General features: G+C 49.8%; 2 protein-coding genes across 2 annotated transcripts; one reads left to right on the top strand and one right to left on the bottom strand.

Annotated features, from left to right (window-relative positions):
- Window positions 1–1544: 1544 nt before the first annotated feature.
- On the top strand, window positions 1545–9081 carry anapc5 (anaphase promoting complex subunit 5). The gene is made up of 17 exons (XM_070964816.1): window positions 1545–2049; window positions 2141–2220; window positions 2415–2524; window positions 2609–2852; window positions 2947–3013; window positions 3115–3216; window positions 3296–3486; window positions 3571–3652; window positions 3768–3860; window positions 4387–4568; window positions 4973–5108; window positions 5255–5329; window positions 5983–6104; window positions 6186–6293; window positions 6482–6629; window positions 6726–6888; window positions 6999–9081. Exons 1-17 carry the CDS (start codon window positions 1852–1854, stop codon window positions 7217–7219), a joined length of 2322 nt encoding a protein of 773 aa, XP_070820917.1. The 5' UTR covers window positions 1545–1851; the 3' UTR covers window positions 7220–9081.
- A 369-nt stretch (window positions 9082–9450) lies between these two features.
- Window positions 9451–15528, bottom strand: ggt1a (gamma-glutamyltransferase 1a). Its single transcript, XM_070964817.1, has 12 exons — window positions 14890–15528; window positions 14682–14816; window positions 14520–14605; window positions 14043–14235; window positions 13074–13234; window positions 12750–12899; window positions 12203–12339; window positions 11806–11993; window positions 11590–11717; window positions 11138–11250; window positions 10932–11045; window positions 9451–9941 (listed from the first exon to the last, which is right to left on the bottom strand). Exons 1-12 carry the CDS (start codon window positions 15060–15062, stop codon window positions 9795–9797), a joined length of 1725 nt encoding a protein of 574 aa, XP_070820918.1. The 5' UTR covers window positions 15063–15528; the 3' UTR covers window positions 9451–9794.
- Window positions 15529–18044: the final 2516 nt, after the last annotated feature.

Genomic DNA, 18044 nt, shown 5'->3' with positions numbered 1-18044 from the left:
ACTTTTACTTGCAGTGGAGTATTAGCAGTTAGTACTTTGACATAATGAAGGAAAAACAGAAAATGTTCCATCATATTTGATGAATAGTGACACTTTAAACTACGGCTGCAGAACGTTTTATGAGTGATTGTAGATAATTAACTTCTACATTTGATCGTGTGTCACTTGTGAAGATTACACTTTAGATTAGCAGGACAGGACAGTGCATCTTAAACTCAGTGTATGTTGACCTCCTCTCACTCACCAGTGTGTCCACTGTGTCCTCTGAAAGCTGATCTGGGAACAGCTGAGCTGAGCTCTACCACCAGGTGCTGGAGGAGTGTGAAGAGACAAACAGCGCCCTCTGCAGGACCGACAGCCATCTGCACAAAGAGGAGATCAGTGAGGGGATGGGAGCATGCTCGCTTTAAGTTAAATTAGACAGAGCAGAGCAGAAACTGTTTCACAAAACCCACTAAAGTCTGTTGATGCAACTTTACTTTGAAAGAAAAAAGACACTGAACCTGAGAGAAATAAAAATGTTAATTAAATATGTTGGTTGTACATTGACAGGACAACACTGGATTATTGATTTTCTATTTTAACACATCTATTTATCAGATTATTCACATTCATTGATATGTAATTTTAACAAGTTTGGAGAGAATTATTCATCCAAAGAAATAAATAATCATGCTGGCTGTGAGTGGTAATACTGAATGCATCTGACTAGTATTCAAAATATATATAAGAGGTTTCATTTACAACCCAAAATAGAATCACAAACGATTTAGCATCTATTCCACATCTGTGTCAGATGACACTTACAGCAGAATTTTAAAATGATCCCATTAGCTCTGTGTCTATGAAACGTTTTGTTTTGAAAGTGTCCAGCGGAAGTTGTTTTCCGTTGTGTACGCTCCCCTCCAGTGGTCACAACACGTAATTACATATCATGGCAATATTGAAATGGCTAGTCTTTCACCGGAAGTACGACCGTGCTATTGTGTCTGCCTTGACGCTGACTAAGTTGGCAGTTGGTATTACTATCATGAACACCATTAAGCCCCCTGGTGGCCATGACAACGACGATGAAATAAATATGCCAGATGAACACACGAGAATGACCATAAAGCACATAATAATAAATAAAATTACTCAAAACAGACAGTTACAGTTACGTATTGTGACCAGCGGAGAGCAGTTTACGTTAGTAAGGAAGTCTTTCGGCAGACAGCAACTGTCACCTGTCAAGGGAGACATAATCCAAAGACACTGACGTTAGGTTCCGGCAAGAGCTTTCAAAATAATTTAGAATTTTCAGAAAATACTTACACGGTCACGGTGCACACGGTAACATGCAATCATCTGGGTGAAGACCTTCAAAATAAAACTGTGACAACTCGCGATGCCACATCGCAAAAAATTAGAGTATCGACGCTTGAAAGCAGAAAACCGTTTCAACTCGTGTGTTATCATCATTTTCTTTTCTCTGTCGTTGTTGTTCGCTCCTTGCTGAACGCGCAAATAAAGTTTAAGAGGGAAAAAAAGTACTGCCCCCCCTTATGACGTATTTTTAAGGGGACGGAGGGAGGGCCGTTTGAAAACATAAAGCAGTGAGCTTCAAATAAACCAAATTAGCTGATATTATCGGAGTGAATGTTCACCGTCGATAAGTTACCTTAACATCCAGTTAGCGGACACGAACCGTCGATGTAAGTTATTTCTGCGTTTTTCTGTGCTAGCCGTACATAAAGTCGGTACGTTAGCTAAGTTAAGCTAGCTGCCGCGGCTGTCTAACTTTTCTGTCGGCTAAATGTGGAGCCAGTCTGACGTTTCCACAGAAGCGTAGCCGAACAAAAAGCCGTTAAAATGGCGAGTGTGCACGAGAGCTTGTATTTCAACCCCATGATGACGAACGGGGTGGTCCACGCTAACGTGTTCGGCATCAAAGACTGGGTGACCCCGTACAAAATCTCCGTCCTGGCGCTTCTTTACGACATGACCGCGTCCAAAATCACGCTGCCGGAAAGAAGAAGACTCAACAAACTCATCCTCCCTCTGCAGCAGGTTGGTCTCCGTCTCGTCTTTGTGTCCCTTCGCCGTGTTGAAGCAGGTGTTTCAGGGGTTTGTGTTCATGTGTCTCATGCGGGATCTCCAGGGTCCGGATCTGACTCTGGGCCAGTTCCTGAAGACCGTGGAGGAGTGCTGCCCTCAGACCGCCTACGCTGTCAAACTCAGGTGAGCTGACACTGACTGTCGTGGATGCTGGTGCATTCACGGACTCATAACTTCAGGAAATTGTACAACTAAACTGTAATGGAGGCTTTTAACAGTCACTGACACAATAACCAAAAGGCCCAGACAAAAGTCCAGCACAGAAACCGTGTTAAGACGTGGACATGTCTCCTTTCTGCTGCTGGTTTTGCTCAAAGGTTGCATGAAATGGCCGATGGGGAGCTGAAGGACATGGAGTACTTCTTTTCCACTCTTCCCACTCCGTTCACGGCGTTTGACTCTGAGGCCCATAAAACCAGCGTCGTGGGTGAGTCCTGCAGGACGCGACAGATCTGCTGTGTTTTTCTCAGTGAGAAGACTAGCGTGAAGACGTGTCCCTCTTGTTTTTCAGGTCTTTTTATGAGACACATGCTTCTGGCCTACAACAAGCTGTCCTTCAGTCAGGTCTACAAGCTGTACAAGTCTCTGCGCCTCTACTACCACAGTCACTACGCCAAGCCTGCAGATGGGCAGGTGGGCCTGCCGGCGCTGGTCGCCGACGACTCGGAAATGGACCTCACCAGCACCGAGGACACCGTGGGGGACAGAATAGACAAAGAGGAGCTGGACACCCCTCTGCATGAGTCAGAGCTTCGGTTAGTGATGCTGCGTTTACTGTACTTTCAGCTGTTTCTGCTGCTTCGTGGCTTCAGGACGGCGGACTCTCATGTTGTTTTGTCTCTGTTGTAGACACGACAACGCTCCCAGCAGAGGTCCCCTGTCACAGAAACAAGCCGAGTACTTCCTTGCGAGACAGGTGAGTGTTTAAACGAGCTGAAGTGCGTTGGCGGCGCCTCGATCCGAGGATGCACACGTCCTCCGCGTGCTGTTCGAGTCCTCTGAAACGTCTTTCTGCAGGCGTACCTCCTGAAGAACGATGAGAACAAAGCTCTGAAGCCGGCTGCGCTGCAGGAGGAGCTCAACAGCATGCTGAAGTTCAATCCGGATTTCGCCGAGGCGGTGAGTTTCCCACCACGTTAGCCGCTCGCTGCGGGGCGGACGTCTTCCTCATCGGCCGTCTTTGTCACTCTCTCCTCAGCATTACCTGAACTACCTGAACAGCATGCGAGTGCAGGACATCTTCCTGTCCGCCCACAGCCTCTTACATTACTTTGACCGCCTCATCTTGTCTGGAAATGAGGGAAAGAGCAACGGCGACGAAGGCTATGGCCGCAGTCTTCGCTACGCCGCTCTCAACCTGGCCAGCCTGCACTGTCGCTTCGGCCACTAGTGAGTACGAGAAGACGGACGCGTCCTCCGTAAAGAACACCTGAAACGTGGCTCTCATGGCCGATGTCTCTGTGCTTTCCGCAGTCAGCAGGCTGATCTGGCTCTGCAGGAGGCCATCCGCATCGCGCAGGAGTCCAACGACCACGTGTGCCTGCAGCACTGCCTGGTAACGTCCTTTTCGCCTCCGTCACTGCCGTTCCACAGCTGACGGCTCGTTCTGTGTGAGTACATGTGAGTTCGCCTCAGCTCATGTCCCCCCCCCCGTCTCTGTCCCCCCTCAGAGTTGGCTCTACACCCTGGAACAGATGAGGGGATCCGACAGCACCGTGTTGACGGAGGATTCGGTGAAAATGGCTGCACATTTCTGCCTGCCGGTGAGTGCGGCGTGGGCTCGTACGCAGGGACGGCTGTTAGAGCGGCGCTGGCTCCTCATTAAGTTTGAGTTCTTCAAAAAGTCACAAAGCTGTCTGTGAAATCAAATTTATCATCTGAAGTTCAGTGAGCCTCATTAATACTCAAACACTGATAATCTGAATATTTCTAACCCTCATCTGAGCATTTCAGGAGAAATCTAAAGGAAGTAAGTCGCTTTTCTTTCCCTTTGTTCAGTTGTGTCACCTGATCAGACATTAAACACCTTTACTTTTTTTTTACTCTATGAAAACTGAGCCAGATCCATCAGAAACAGTGCACCAGGTGTTTTGGTGTGTTGTGTGCAGACTGAGCAGCGAGCGTCGTGTTCGCTGTCTGCAGCTCTCTCTGGATTAACGTTGGCTTTGATTTCATGTTTGTGTCAGTTTTCCTTCATACACTAACAAAGAAGAGCTCACAGAACGCTTCGCTCTCCATGTTAAATCTGATGTTTGTCGTTTGTCTGACCCGTCGTCCTCTCTGCTGCAGTACTTGGCGTCTCTGGGCATTCAGTCTTTGGTCCAGCAGGGGGCGACACAGGGTAAAACAGCCCACAAGCTGATGGACGCCCTGAAGGACACAGACATCCTGCACTGGAAGCACAGTCTGTCGGAGCTGATCGAGATCAGTCTGGCTCAGACCACGTCCATATGGAGGATGTACGGCAAGAGGTCAGACTCCTCAGAACGCCGCCGCCGCATCACCGCAGCTGACGGCGTGCAGGCACACAAGCTTGTCTGCATCACATTAAATCAGCTCTGATGTCATTTCACACATCCAATGTACAAAACAAACTGTTAGCATAACTGTAAAGGTGATGAGTCAGAGGTGGCTGCGCCTCCTTCACCTCCTTCGCCTCCTTCGCCTCCTTCAACTCCTCTCTCTCCTCTCTCCTCTCACCCCCTCTCCTCTCCTCCTCTCCCCTCCTCTCCTCTCCTCTCCTCTCCTCTCCTTCCTCTCCTCTCCTCTCCTCTCCTCTCCTCCCCTCTCCTCCCCTCCTCTCCTCTCCCCTCCTCTCCCCTCCTCTCCCCTCCTCCCCTCTCCTCCCCTCCTCCCCTCTCCTCACCTCCTGCAGCACCATGGCTCTGCAGCAGGCCCAGCTGCTCCTCAACATGAGCAGCCTGGAGCCCGTCAACTTCGGCGTCCAGCAGAACAACACGGAGGCGTTCGCCGTGGCGCTCTGCCACCTGGCCGAGCTGCACGCCGAGCAGGTAACAGATTTGATTGGCTTTCATGCGTCTGCTCTCTGCCCGCTGCGGCGTCCATTAGTCAGCCGGCCCAGCGTCGCAGGGAGGTAATAAACATCGATCGGCTCTTCTCTCCAGCTCCAGTTCACTCTTTGTCCTCTTTGTTTCAGGGCCGTTACGGCGCCGTTTCAGAGATTCTGCAGCACCTGAGAGAGCAGTTTCCTCCTCACTCTCAGCATGCCAAGGTGCGTCCTCTCAGCCGAGAGCTCAAACTGCACAGAGAGCGAAGCCGAGCAAGACAGAAAATTGACAAACAGGCTGTAAAGTTTCCATTTTAGGCTTTTTTTGGCTGATTTATTCATCTTTAAGTTGTTGCCGTAGACTCTTCAAACCAGGAATAAGTAGAAACTGTAGTTTTGCCTGTAGAGGATGTTCATGAATGCAGTATCGACCAAAAAATGAGTAATTTCAGCTTTTTTGCACTGGGTCAGAAGGATTGACTGAATCTCTTTATGTCCAGCTGTTTGTCTTCTGCTCGTATTTATATTAAAATCAATAGAAAGAATCAGATTTAGCACATTTCAAATATGTGATTGAAATGAAGCTGAAGCACATTAACTCAGATGAATGCCACTCTAGTCAGAAGCTGAGGCGGCAGCTGCTGCTAAGCTAACACAGTTAGCAGGAGTTTAGCTTCAGGCCGTCATGGCTGCTTTCAGGAGAGGCGGTTTGACTACAGACAGCAGGGAGGGAGGGTGCTTAGCTTTAGAGTTAGCCGGGTTAGCGGTTAGTGCAGCCTGGCCGGACGTGTAGTGCACCTTTGAACTGGGGGGACTTCTGTCCTGTGTGATGATGTAGCATGACTCACGAGAGGACGTGCACGTTGTTTGTCCTTCAGCTCTGGATGCTGTGTGACCTGAAAATCCAGTTTGAGAGACACATGAATGAGGGGAAATACCATTTGGCAGAGCCGCTGGTGACGGCCATCTCTGCTTTAAACAGGACAGAAGGCCTGTACAGGTAACGGCGAGGCACCATCTTCACCCCTGAGCTTAACAATGGCCGCCTCGTACACGTGTAATATGTGCTGTCTGCTGACAGGAAAGCTCAAGTCCTGAAGGCTCTGAACCGGAGCACCGAGGCCTACAGCATCCTGCAGCGGCTGCAGGTTCACTGTGAGAAGACCAAATGCACGGAGGTGGTCATCAGGTACGCAGACGCCGCTGTGGAGGAGCGGGAACGCACCTCAGCTATCTGAATCACTTTTTAGGCCGACCATAGATATTTAAAGTGACGTTGACATTGTGCGTCCTCTTTGGAGGCTGTTGTTCTACATGAAACACGAAAGCCTTTCCAGATATCTCCCTCTGAACACGCCATGTTTGTGTGCCGTGCAGAGTCATGCTCTCCACCGCCGAGCTCCACTGGGAGTCTTCTGGCTTCTCCACAGCTCTTCCTCTCCTCCTGCAGGCCTTGGCGCTGGCGAGACAGCACCACCTGCAGTCTCTGGCCTCAGAGACCATCCTCCACTTGGCCTTCACTCAGGTCAGCCGAGCAGCCGTCTCTCAAACACAAAGCCTGTTTATTGCAGCGCAGCTCGCGGCGTTCGTTCACCGTGTCTGCTTCCTGTCCTTCCTGCAGCTGATGCTGGGCGTTCCTGAGCAGGCGCTCAGCGTCCTGCATGAGGCCATCGAGCCCGTTCTGGCTCACGGAGCAGTCATGGACAAAGGCCGAGCCCTGCTGCTGACGGCCCGCTGTCAGATGGCGGTGGCTGGGTTCAGGCCAAACGGACAAGGGCAAGCAGGTAACACCCCCCCCACCCCCCCTGCTGAACACTGATCTGTATCTCACAGCCCGCTGTGGCTGCACAGCCTCTGTTTCCATGTTTACATGCTGCTTATCGTCTCCCTGCAGATTTGCGTTTGGCGGTTTTGGCTGTTGACACGCTGAAGGAGGCCGCGGCTTACTTCTCCGCGCTGAGCTGTAAGGAGCGGCTGCGGGACGTCCACTACCTGCAGGCTCAGCTGCACCGCTCGCTGGGACAAACCTCGCAGAGCAACAGGAGCGCCATGCTTTTCCGGCTGCTGGACCAGGAGCTGCAGTCTCCGGCGCCGCCCGTCTCCATGCGGCTCTGAGTGCAGGACGCGACGCGACGCCTCCTCCGGCTGCTGAGTGGAGTCGCCGCTGCTCTCCACTAGATGGCGGTGAAGATCTGTCCCGCTCTGTGAGCACTGAAGCGTTTCACCTCTGAATGTTTTGAACTAAAGCAACTGGAGCTGTTTGCACGCAGTGGCGGGATGATGATCAGAGAGGACAATGGCAGCAGTCAGAAAGACGGCTGAGCTTCCAGGAGAGCAACAATAGGTCAGTTGTCTCCTCGCTTGTGGTCACATACAGATTTGACTGACGGCCTGGTGACAAATATAACATGTGGTTTAACAGCTACAGTCCAGGTTCATCACGCAGATGCGACACGCCGGCCGACGGGTGGTAGAAACTTAATCAGTAGCCGCGACGGTCGCGCTGATTTATCCGCCGCCGTGTGATGAATGAGGGTAATATCACAGTTAGCTACAAGACGAATGTGTTTCAGTGGCCTGGATGATTCATGTGTCGTCAGAAGAATACTGATGAAGCTGGAGTCCGGAGGAGGAAATCGTGATCACATTTATAATGTGACATAACGGCAGATCCTCTATCTGCACTCCACTTCAGTCTGACACCGTTCGTGAGGACGTTTGCTGCTGATAACGTTAACATTTAGCGTCCTGACGGGCGCCCATCCATTACTGACTTCACCTCTCTGAAGAAAATAAAAGCCTGTTTTCGTCTTAACTGGTTTTCAGTTCATCTGACTCAAGTAAAGAGGAATCTGCCCACAGAGAGAACATCTGTGTGTTCCAGCTCAGGTCAGCTGATTCTTCAGGGTGTGTCTCAGCCCCCCCCCCCCAAAGGCCCTGTTGACTGAGTCATGCCATGTTTGACTTCATGTCACTGACCGCATAAACAGCTGTGTTACAGAGTCAAAGCAGGCCTGTGTTTCATGTAAATAATGTGGTCGAGTCGCTGACGCTCCTCGCTCTCACAGCTCAGCGCTGCTCGTCATGGTGAGGAAGTACAGAACCTGAATTTACATGTTTGACCTGGCCACGAATAACGGGGGGGATGGAGGGGTTGAGAATCTGACTGAGGATCAGAGGACAGTGAAGGAGGGGCTCGGCCTCTTCAGGGCTCCTGAGTGCTGCTCGGGTTTTGTTTGCCTCCTCTGACTGTGATGAAGAACTCACTCACAGTGTTTTAGCCCTCAGCTTTAGCGTCGGCCAACGTTCACGCTGCCGACAGGATGAACCCTGAAAACTGTGCTGACGCTCTGACTTTACAGCACGTTTGGTTTGCAGAGACACAGATGTTCATGACCCCCCCCCCCCAGGGTGGAGCTAACCGTGGCTGCAGCGCCACCTTCAGGTCAGGACATTAATGAGTAACCTGCAGAACTCATTCAGCCTCAGATTGATTTTGGTGCTAATTAGCTAATGTTAGCATGCTAACTCACTGAACATCAGCATGTTAGCATGCTAGTGTTAGCATTTAGCTCAAAGCATCATTAGCTGTAAACTCAGATTGAATTTGGGACATTTAGTCAAAACATTTGAAGATGTTACTTTGACCTTGGGGGTGATTTTATAAACTATTAATCAGTGATGATGATGATGATGATGATGACGGTATGCTGTAACTCTAGTAAACATTGCGGAGCTGCACTGAAGCTGTGGGTCGCTCTGGTACTGGATATGTCCTGGAGTCAGAGTGTTCACAGTCCACGAGGCTCAGCGTCGACACTGAAGAACAAAGTCAAAGAGTCTAAATCCGTCCAGAAACACAAAGAGGGTCCGTGTGGTAAAATATAACATCTTTGTTCAAAATGTTTAATAACAAGCATGGCAACAAACATGGCATAAGAACAATGCATGTTTAGAAAAATATATCTGCAAATGTATTTTTCAGAATACACTATACATTCACTTAACCTCTACTCGATATTAAACATTCACAATTCAAAGGAAGAGTTTCAGAAAGAGTCACGGTAGAAAACAACAGTCACGTTCTGCTAAATGTTCGAGTCCGGATCAGCGTCCATCAGGAGACGCGTGTCCGAGGACATTTGGGTCAAACAGGCGAAGCGACCTGAGGTGTCCTTGTTTTTAACTGGTGAACCTGCTTCCATGTCTAGTTTTTAATCGATGGTTTGACATAAAAACAAACGCCTTTTCAGACAACTCGTCCAGTTATTGACAATAAAAGAAATGCTACGTGGACGAGCTACAGCCACTCAGATTCTGACCTAAAACATGGTGATGAAGCCTAAGACCAGATCTTCTTCTCTTTATGGTTTGCCTAATTGTTTCTGGGACACTGTCGTACGTAAAGTCGGTTTGTTATCTAAAGCAGATGTGTTTGGGCTTTCCTGACTACAACCTCTTATTTTACTTCAGAACTCCAAAATAACGCAGAGGAAACGATGTGTGACGCAGAGTACTTGAGTTTGAGTCAAAGAGGTTTTGTGATGAGTCGTCCATGTTTGAGTGACAGAAGGCGTCTCGGAGACGCAGCTGTGTCTCCTTAGCTTAAGCGCTGCTCTCCGGGCTCTGTCTCGAGTGTCTTTGAGGAGACGTCCGGATTGAGAGCAGCATTGAGGGGTCAGAGGTCACGTCAGTATCCCGCCGGATAGCCTCCTTTCCTGGGGTCGGACTCAGCGCAGAGACGCTCTCCCTGCCGCACCACCGCCTGGACCACCGAGTCCGGAGTCCGCAGGAGCTGCGTGACATGGTTCTTCTGGACCAGACCCTCCAGGACGCTCTGCCATGGTATCATCACACACACACACACACACACACACACACACACACACACAAATATGGAGTCTGTGCACTCACAGGATCAGATTTCTACTGTAGCATCCCTTCAGGTAACATTAGATTATTGTCTTCAAACAGTCTTTGGATTTGCTTCCTACCTTCTCTGGCAGCCTGAATTCTATAAAAAACTCACACACATGAATCTGAAACTTGATCAAATCAAACACCTTTAGTTTCTTCCTCTTGCTGCTGATATTTAGCGACGCTAGCAGCAGGACTAAAACATATTCATGGTCGGAGGAGGAATGCTAACATCTTTGGTCATCGGCTGATTTTGTGTCTAGCGCCACCACGTGGGCGTGAAATACCTCCGCAGCCATTGGATGGACTGTCATGAAATGTGTACACACACACACACACACACCCACCCGGCAGGATGAACTGTGGTTTAGTAACTTTGCTGTCGGCCTGTTTTGTGTTTAGTGCTGATTAGCAAATGTTAGCATGCTAACACTCTAAACAAAGAAGGTAAACCTTGTAAACATTATACCAGCTTAGCATTAGCGTGTTAGCGTTGTCATAGGCTGCATGCTAACACAGCCTGCAGACTTTAGCATTTAGCCTCGCAGAGCAGCTAGCAGAGCAGCTAGCAGAGCAGCTAGCAGAGCAGCTAGCATGGCTACAGAAGCTTTATTTATTTTCAGAATTACGTCATCGTCCTGTGATCAGAGCTGGAAGTGATTTTAACTTCTTCGTTGGTGTCATTGAGGATAAAGTCAAATAAATACCTGATCATTGGATTTATTTTTATCATCTCATGTTTCTAGTCTCTGCAGGCTGATTTTCATGCTGATTTGACTGAGTGAACACAGACGGTAGGTTCTGTAAAACGCTCTCAGGGCTGCCGGTTTGATCCTCGCCTTCTGAAGCTCTTCACTGATTTTACACCTCACGTGTGGTTTTGCATCACGCGGCTCCACCTGTGACCCACCTTTTCAAAGCCCTGCTCCACCACTGTCATGTTGGGGTTGAGCTGATTGTGGACTCGCGGCTCCGTCACGGCTTTCTTTAGGTCGTAGTTGAAGAACAAGGAGTTGAGGATGACCTGTTTCAGCCAGAGAGAGGAAGTCTTTCACTGTCAGACCACTGAGTGTGTGTGTCTGCAGGATGGAGGCGACGTGGCTGAGTCACACTTACTAAGGCTGTGGCCGTGGTGATTTTTGTGCCTCCGGACGCTCCTACAACCATTTTCACCCTGTTGTCTCTGTCAAAGATGATGGTAGGACACATGGAAGACAGCGGCCTCTTGCCTGCAACACATGAACAGAACGTGGCTACGACTGCTCGACGCATGAACGTCTACGACAAACCAAAGAAGAGCAGAGAGAGCTGGACGTGTCTGCTTCCTTTAAGCCAGACGAGAGCTAAAGCTATCAGAGATCCTGACGATGACGAATGCAGGAACGAGTGAAGGCTGGTGAAAACATCACCTCTGCATCATCCTTGCTAGACAAAGGGTCAAGTCACGTCCTCTGGAAACGAGGGGCTTCATTCAGAAAAGCACCGCCGTCCATCAGACAGGCATGAGCCCAGAAGTCAGAACCTGAACCGGAGCTTAATGAAAGTGTGATAATTGAGTCCAGTCGCACCTGGTTGGATGAAATTGTTCGGTGATGGAGGGATTCCAAACCCGTTGGTCATGTGCGGCGAGCTGAAGTCGTCCATCTCATCGTTGAAAATGATTCCAGTCGATCGAGACATGACTTTGGAACCAAAGCTGGAGAATAAAATGATAAACAATAATCATCGAAACTGTTCAGGAAGTGTGTGTGTTTTATTGTGAAGGGCTGGTGAAAGCTGCTCACTACAGATTGATGGTGCTGGTGGCCGCCACGGCGCTTCCGTCCTCGGCTATGACCGACAGATGAGCCGTGCCGTGGTTGTCTGGGACAAAATAGTCCGGCTCGTAGTAGCTGTCTGGATGGGTGGTGTCGTCTGTAATTTTGCTCCGTATGCCGTCAGCGAAGTAGTCTGAGGTCATGTTTTGGATGAGCTGAGGAGAAGAAAACAAGTCTTTGTCATGAACAGCAGACGTGATGAAGAGCAGCAGCTGGTCTTCATGTCAAAACAGAAACAACACCTGAAGCTTTAAGATCAGAGCTGAACAGAAGCAACGTTTCACAGCAGACTGCCTCTACAGGCCAGCAGGAAATGCTCCAAAATAAAAGTCTGAGGAGGAATAGTGATAACAGGAAGAACTACATCAGTGATGTTGAGGTATCGGGGGTCCCCCAGCCGGCTCCTCTTGGCGTAAGCGAACCGGAAAGCCTCCACGATGCGATGGTACGTTAGCGTCTTCTTCTCTGCTGTGGAGACACTCGTGTCTGTGAAGTTGTATCCTGCAAAACACCCACAGAAAAACACGTCTGGACTAAATCACCTTTTCTCAGTTTCACCGGGTAATGAGCCTCCATCACTGTGCTGAAAGCCCCTTTCTGCCATCATTAATCTGTGATCTGTTCAATGGACATGAAGGCTTCCAGCAGCATGGACGTGGCAGCATGTTGCTGCAGATCATACATGAACACGTTCAGTGTTTCCTTCCTTTGAACTGAATGAGGCCACAGTGCGTTTAACGCATGGCTGAACACCCTCCGTCTGAACAGATGGGATTTAGATGCTGACTTAAATTTTGGATCGCAGCTCTGTTTTCTGCCTACAAATGAGGCGGAGGAACATTCCCGGGATGACCTGGGGAAACCTGACATCCTCCTTCTGCATGGCTGCACAGGCGCTTGGCGCCGCTCACCGTCCACTATGTTGAGTATGAGTGCCAGCACCGGGCCGCTGGAGGGGGCGTCTGGGACGTGCATGGTGTATTCCCCGACGTTCAGCCTCAGAGGGTTCTCGTTCAGCACAGGCTGGTACTCCAACAAATCATCCAGGGTGATAATGCCACCTGGAACGAGCCCACAGGTGTAAGAGTGAATGTAAAATGAGGGAAAATGCTCAAATTAATGATTGTGGCACGTCCACAAAGTTAATGACAGTTCAGTATTGAGCAGCTTGGATTCATGTGCATTCATGATGGAGTCGCTCTAATGTCTGTGAAGGAGCAGGAAGACAAGCAGACCTGCCGCCTGGATGTCCTCCACGATGCTCTGTGCCATCGAGCCGTTGTAGAAGACGTCAGGACCCTCCTCTGCTATCCTTTGGTACGTGTCAGCCAGCTTTGGAAATCGAACTATATCATTTTCCTTCAGGATGTTTCTCTGAGAGTCACAGAAGATCTCACTGGAGGATGAGATGATCAGAAAAAACAGTAAAATTCTTCAGTGTAGAAAATTAAAACTACTGCTGTGAGTCGAATTGGAAAATGTGTTGCTTTGGCGCCCCCAGTGGTTAGAAAAAGCACCGCAGCAGACAGCAGGCTGTCCAAAGTCTCACCTCTTAGCATAAAAGCTTAGAAAATCACAATAATTCTACAAAAGAGCCTTTAAAAGTCATTTCAGTGAGATGAGAAGATTGGTGCATGTCTGTCTGGCTCCGTGCTCCGGTGGCCACTCGCAGTACTGCAGCGAAAACATGCACAAAAACTTTCCCATAGACTGCTATTACACACCTGCAGACAGGACGCCTTCAGCTGCAGGGTTCGTTAGAGAAACTCAGATTTATACGTGCTGTCCATCACATAACATGCAAGCTAGCCAATAGAGGTTTAACTTAGCTTAGCATAAAGACTGGAACCGGAGGGAAACTGCTAGCTTTGCTCGTCCAAAGTAAAGTCAAAGTTATCAGCATTTCTGAAACATTAAGAGCTTTGATTTTGTTTGTTTAATCCAAGCGAAGTGTAAAGCTTTATGTTGTGGTTTTACTCATATTATCAGCATTTTTTAGGCTAGCTGTTTCACCTTGCTTCCAGTTTTTATGCTAAACTAGGCTAACCGTCTTCTTCCTGTAGCTTCATATTGAATGTATTGACTCGACAGTGGCCTCAATCATCTCATCTGATTATTGGCAGAAAAGATAAAAAGTGTCATGACATCAGAAAAAGCAGCCGTCGCTGAAGCCTCTGCCGCTGCCTGTAATTCCTCATCCTTACCACATGTTGGCATCTCTTTGAATGGAGTCTTTGCTCTTGAAGATGGCGTGAGCCAAAGCTTTTCCTATTGGGAAGCCATGGCGAGCCAAAGCGATGCTGGGCTCGAACAGGTCCTTCCATGGCAGCCTGCCATGCCTCTTGTGTGCCATCTCGTAACCGCGGATCTCCCCGGGGATGGCGATGGACAGTCCACCTGTCGAGTAGGAACAGCAGTACACCTATTTTAGATTTCACAGGATCTCTCCATCTGTGCACTGACAGGAGGAGCAGCATGCCACGCCGCCACAGACGCAGTGTGCTGCACAGACAGAGGCAGTGTTTTAGTTTCAGGTAAGCAGCAGCAGGCACAAGTCAAACCGTTCGGACGCTCAGCAGGTGAGCTGGTTGAGGCTGCAGAGAGGATGTAAAGATGAAGGTGATGCAACATTAGAGAGTCACGTTTCTTTAGCTTCACCAGCTTCCTCCTCTGTCTCCTACCTGTACGAGACAGCTTGGTGTTGTTGCCAAACATGTCTTCAGTGGCGTTCATGGGCGCCGTCTCCCTCGCGTCAATGGTTTCCACCCTCCCTGTTGAGCAGAACATGAGGACAGGTGAGGCTCGGTCGGCTTTGGTGAGAGGCCGGAAGTTTTGACGCGCACTCGCCTGTCGTAGCGTTGTAGATGACAAAGAAGAGCCCTCCGCCGATGCCCATGCTGTGAGCGTTCAGCAGGCCGACGCACAGCAAGGCGGCGATGGAGGCGTCCACGGCCGAACCGTTTCTCTTCAGGATGTCCCTGAAAACAGGAGAACAGCTTTAGGAGAAGCTGGGACAGGAGAGACAGGTGTGCAGCACCGGAGTCCTCTTACCTCCCCACTTCTGAACACTTTCCAGCGTCCGCAGCCACAGCAGCATTAGAGTAGAAGTGGTCCGAGGGGGGAGGCGTGTTTTTCTTCCCCAAGCCCATGAACACCCCCAGGAACAGGCTCACCGCAGCCACCAGCAGGACCACCAGACCAGCAATCAGGGACTTCCCAACCATTTTCCTGAGAAAGCAACAGGTCACAGTCAGCCTTCTTCACCGAACGTCAGCTTTCAGAGCGAGAGCCGAACCTGCACACCAACACGAAGACGCTCAGGACGGGACAGCAGACAGTCCACTCACCTGTGTTTGTACAGATAATAACAGACAGACAGACAGAAGGAGGGAGTCTGCGCTCGGCTGTGCGTCCGTGGTGAAGCTGTTTACCGCCACCGCGTTCAGTCACCGGTGAGCGAACGCCATGTGTCACCTGTGGTTTTCAGGTGTCTCACCGCGATGAGCAGTGCTTTGTGGATAATAAGCAGGTTCCTCATTTGGACGTGTTTTTGAAAGACACACATGGAGGGACAAAGGTACACAGAGGAGGACGGAGGGTGGAGGTCAAAGGTCGGGAAAGCTTTGCTGTGTGAGTGTTTTTTAGCAGTGAAGCGTTTGGACGTTCGATTGGTCGCCACAGTTTGGGTTTGCTGTGATCGTTTTTTAAAGCCTCCATCACCGTCTCAGATGATGGACACCTCCCTCTCCTCGCTCAGAGGGGACTCTTGACTTTGTCTCCTCTGTCCTCTGTAACCTTACATTTCACTCTGATAGCGATCTGGCAGTCTTGCCAAAGTGAGAGTGATCTGTTCCTGGATGCAGGCAGACTCGGCTCCGCCTGATTGGCTGAGCCAGCAGCGTCGCCGCGCTCAGGAGCGTGTCCCTGTCTGTTTGCTTTATTCTGCAGGCGTCCTCGGGCCGACTGGGATGCCTGAGCCCAGCGCCGCGGGCCCGGGCCGGCGGCGTTGGTGACAGCAGCTTCTCAACAGCCAATAACCTTCTGAGGCAGCAGCTAATCCAGCGTGTTCTCCTGTTGCTGATAAAGCACCGTGGCTGAAGCCCACCGCCGCCGCTCTGATTGCATCTAAATCTAATCACTGCTATCTGCTCTGGATCTCCAGGTTCAGAGCCGCCCAGAGGACAGACTTTATTCACGGACAGAGAGGACAGTCACAGATCTGTTTGGTGTGCAAAGCGTCCCTCAGCCCGTCACTGGACGGGAGGCGCTCTGACAGATCAGCTGAGCTCGGTGGTGTTTCTATCCCACAGCTGGAGGCGTGTAGGTTTCATTTCCACTTTGCCGGGGGGGGACGCTCCCACCCACCAGGTTTCCCTCCGATTGTTTTCACACAGTAAATGAGGAGGCTGCTCTGCGCCTTCACACGCCGCCGCAAATCAAATCAAGGCGCTCGCTGCTGTTCCTCAGCGACAGGTGAGACTGAAGACACAGGGAGGTGGACGCAGCGGGACAGGACGTTACGCCACATGTGTGTCTCTATGTGTCTGCAGACAGACAGACAGATGGACAGTCCACAGACAGACAGACTCAGCCTCTGTTGTCTTTGCAGTGACGTGTCCTTATACGTTTTCTCTTGGTGGTAAAGACAAACCAGAGACACGTCTTCACTGTTGTAACAAAGTACATTTACTTCTGTGAGGTACTAATACTTCACGTGAGTATTCACATATTCTGCTACTGTCTGCCTCTCCTGAACTACACTTTGCAGGCAGTATTAGCGTCCAGATTAAAGCAGCTCCACCTTCACCAGCTGCACCATCAATGCATCATAATCTTAATATTCATTCGTCATCTGTCCCAGAAGTCGTCTTGTGTGTTGAAACGAGGGAAACGTTTGCTCGAGTTATGAGCACATCGTTTATTTTCAGCGTGCGTTTTGAAGGCTTTTATTTGATATTCGCTGGTTGAGATGTGACAGGAAATGAGGGAGAGAGACGTCGCAAAGGCTTCTGGCTGGACTTGAATCTGCGATGCTGCAGCAGATCAGAGACTGAAGCTGGCCTCGGCCGCCTCCTGCTGCGCTGCGTCTCTGAGCCGTGTGGAGACGCTGAGTTCACTTCCACTGCCGTCGTCTCGGTGTCTCACAGACCTGCGTTTCCTCTTCCTCACCCGTCACCTCATTGGTCAAAGAGCTGCAGCTGACAGTTAGCCAGCCGGCTAACATTAGCACATTTACAGACGATCGTGTGCTGTCCTTATAAACCTGACGACAATGATGCCTTTTTATGTGAATTAGGGATGAAAATTGAGAAACAAAGCAAACTTTAGAGGATTAACTGGTAGAATTTGTGTAGCATCAGAGTTTTTCTGTCTTATTAAAGGGATATTCCAAAGCTTGGGATTGTGAGAGGCTTATTTTTTAAAGAAGATCAAAACTGAGCAGATTTTCTGAGCTGCTGTTTGTTTCCTACAGTTCCCAGAATGCAACTCTGATGACTGTCATCAGACCCTCTCTGCCTCTTAAAGGTCCACCTCTATCACGCCTCTGGTTTGTAATGCAGGTTTAAACATGAAGCCAAAAACAAGATGACCCTGATGACATCATCAGGGTTAACTCTTCTTAGAACAGACGGGGGAGGTCTGATTATCACATGTCATGTAAACAGTGTGTCAGCATCACTGAGGCTTTAGCATCTGATTCTCACGGTGCTTTAAAGGCCCCGATGGTGCCTTCAGGGACTGTAAAGATGAGTTATTTCATCTGCGGTGCTTAGAGAGGCAAAGCTCTGACAAATCAAATCAGCAGTGAGGGGAAGATGGATTCAATTAAGGGCGCCGATTACAACCTGCAGGAAGACATGCAGCAGGCTGGATCAGCCAGGGGGGACATTTATTAGAGAGCATCAACTGTCCTGCTGCACTGATGGAGGGCGAGTCTGAGTCAGACCACAGAATAAGGTCAAGTCCAGATCACAGGCCTGAGAGCCGCGATGATGGGACACGCAGAGACTCACAGGTCTGATGATCAGTGTGATCTGAGGCGGTTTCAGCTCCTGAAGCTGCTGTGAAACATCTGAACTGAGAGCGTCTCCTGCGCTCTGGGTGCTTCAGGGGCCCTGGACCCAGAGACTGATGGATGTGACAGCAAGGCAGGCTGGGACATGGATGTTCTTCAAAGGATGCCAGTGATTTAGTGCAGCTGTGAT

The sequence above is a fragment of the Chaetodon trifascialis genome, chromosome 6, assembly GCF_039877785.1.
Source record: "Chaetodon trifascialis isolate fChaTrf1 chromosome 6, fChaTrf1.hap1, whole genome shotgun sequence".
NCBI classification, from domain to species: domain Eukaryota; kingdom Metazoa; phylum Chordata; class Actinopteri; order Chaetodontiformes; family Chaetodontidae; genus Chaetodon; species Chaetodon trifascialis.
This window is presented reverse-complemented; position numbering and strand designations above follow the sequence as displayed.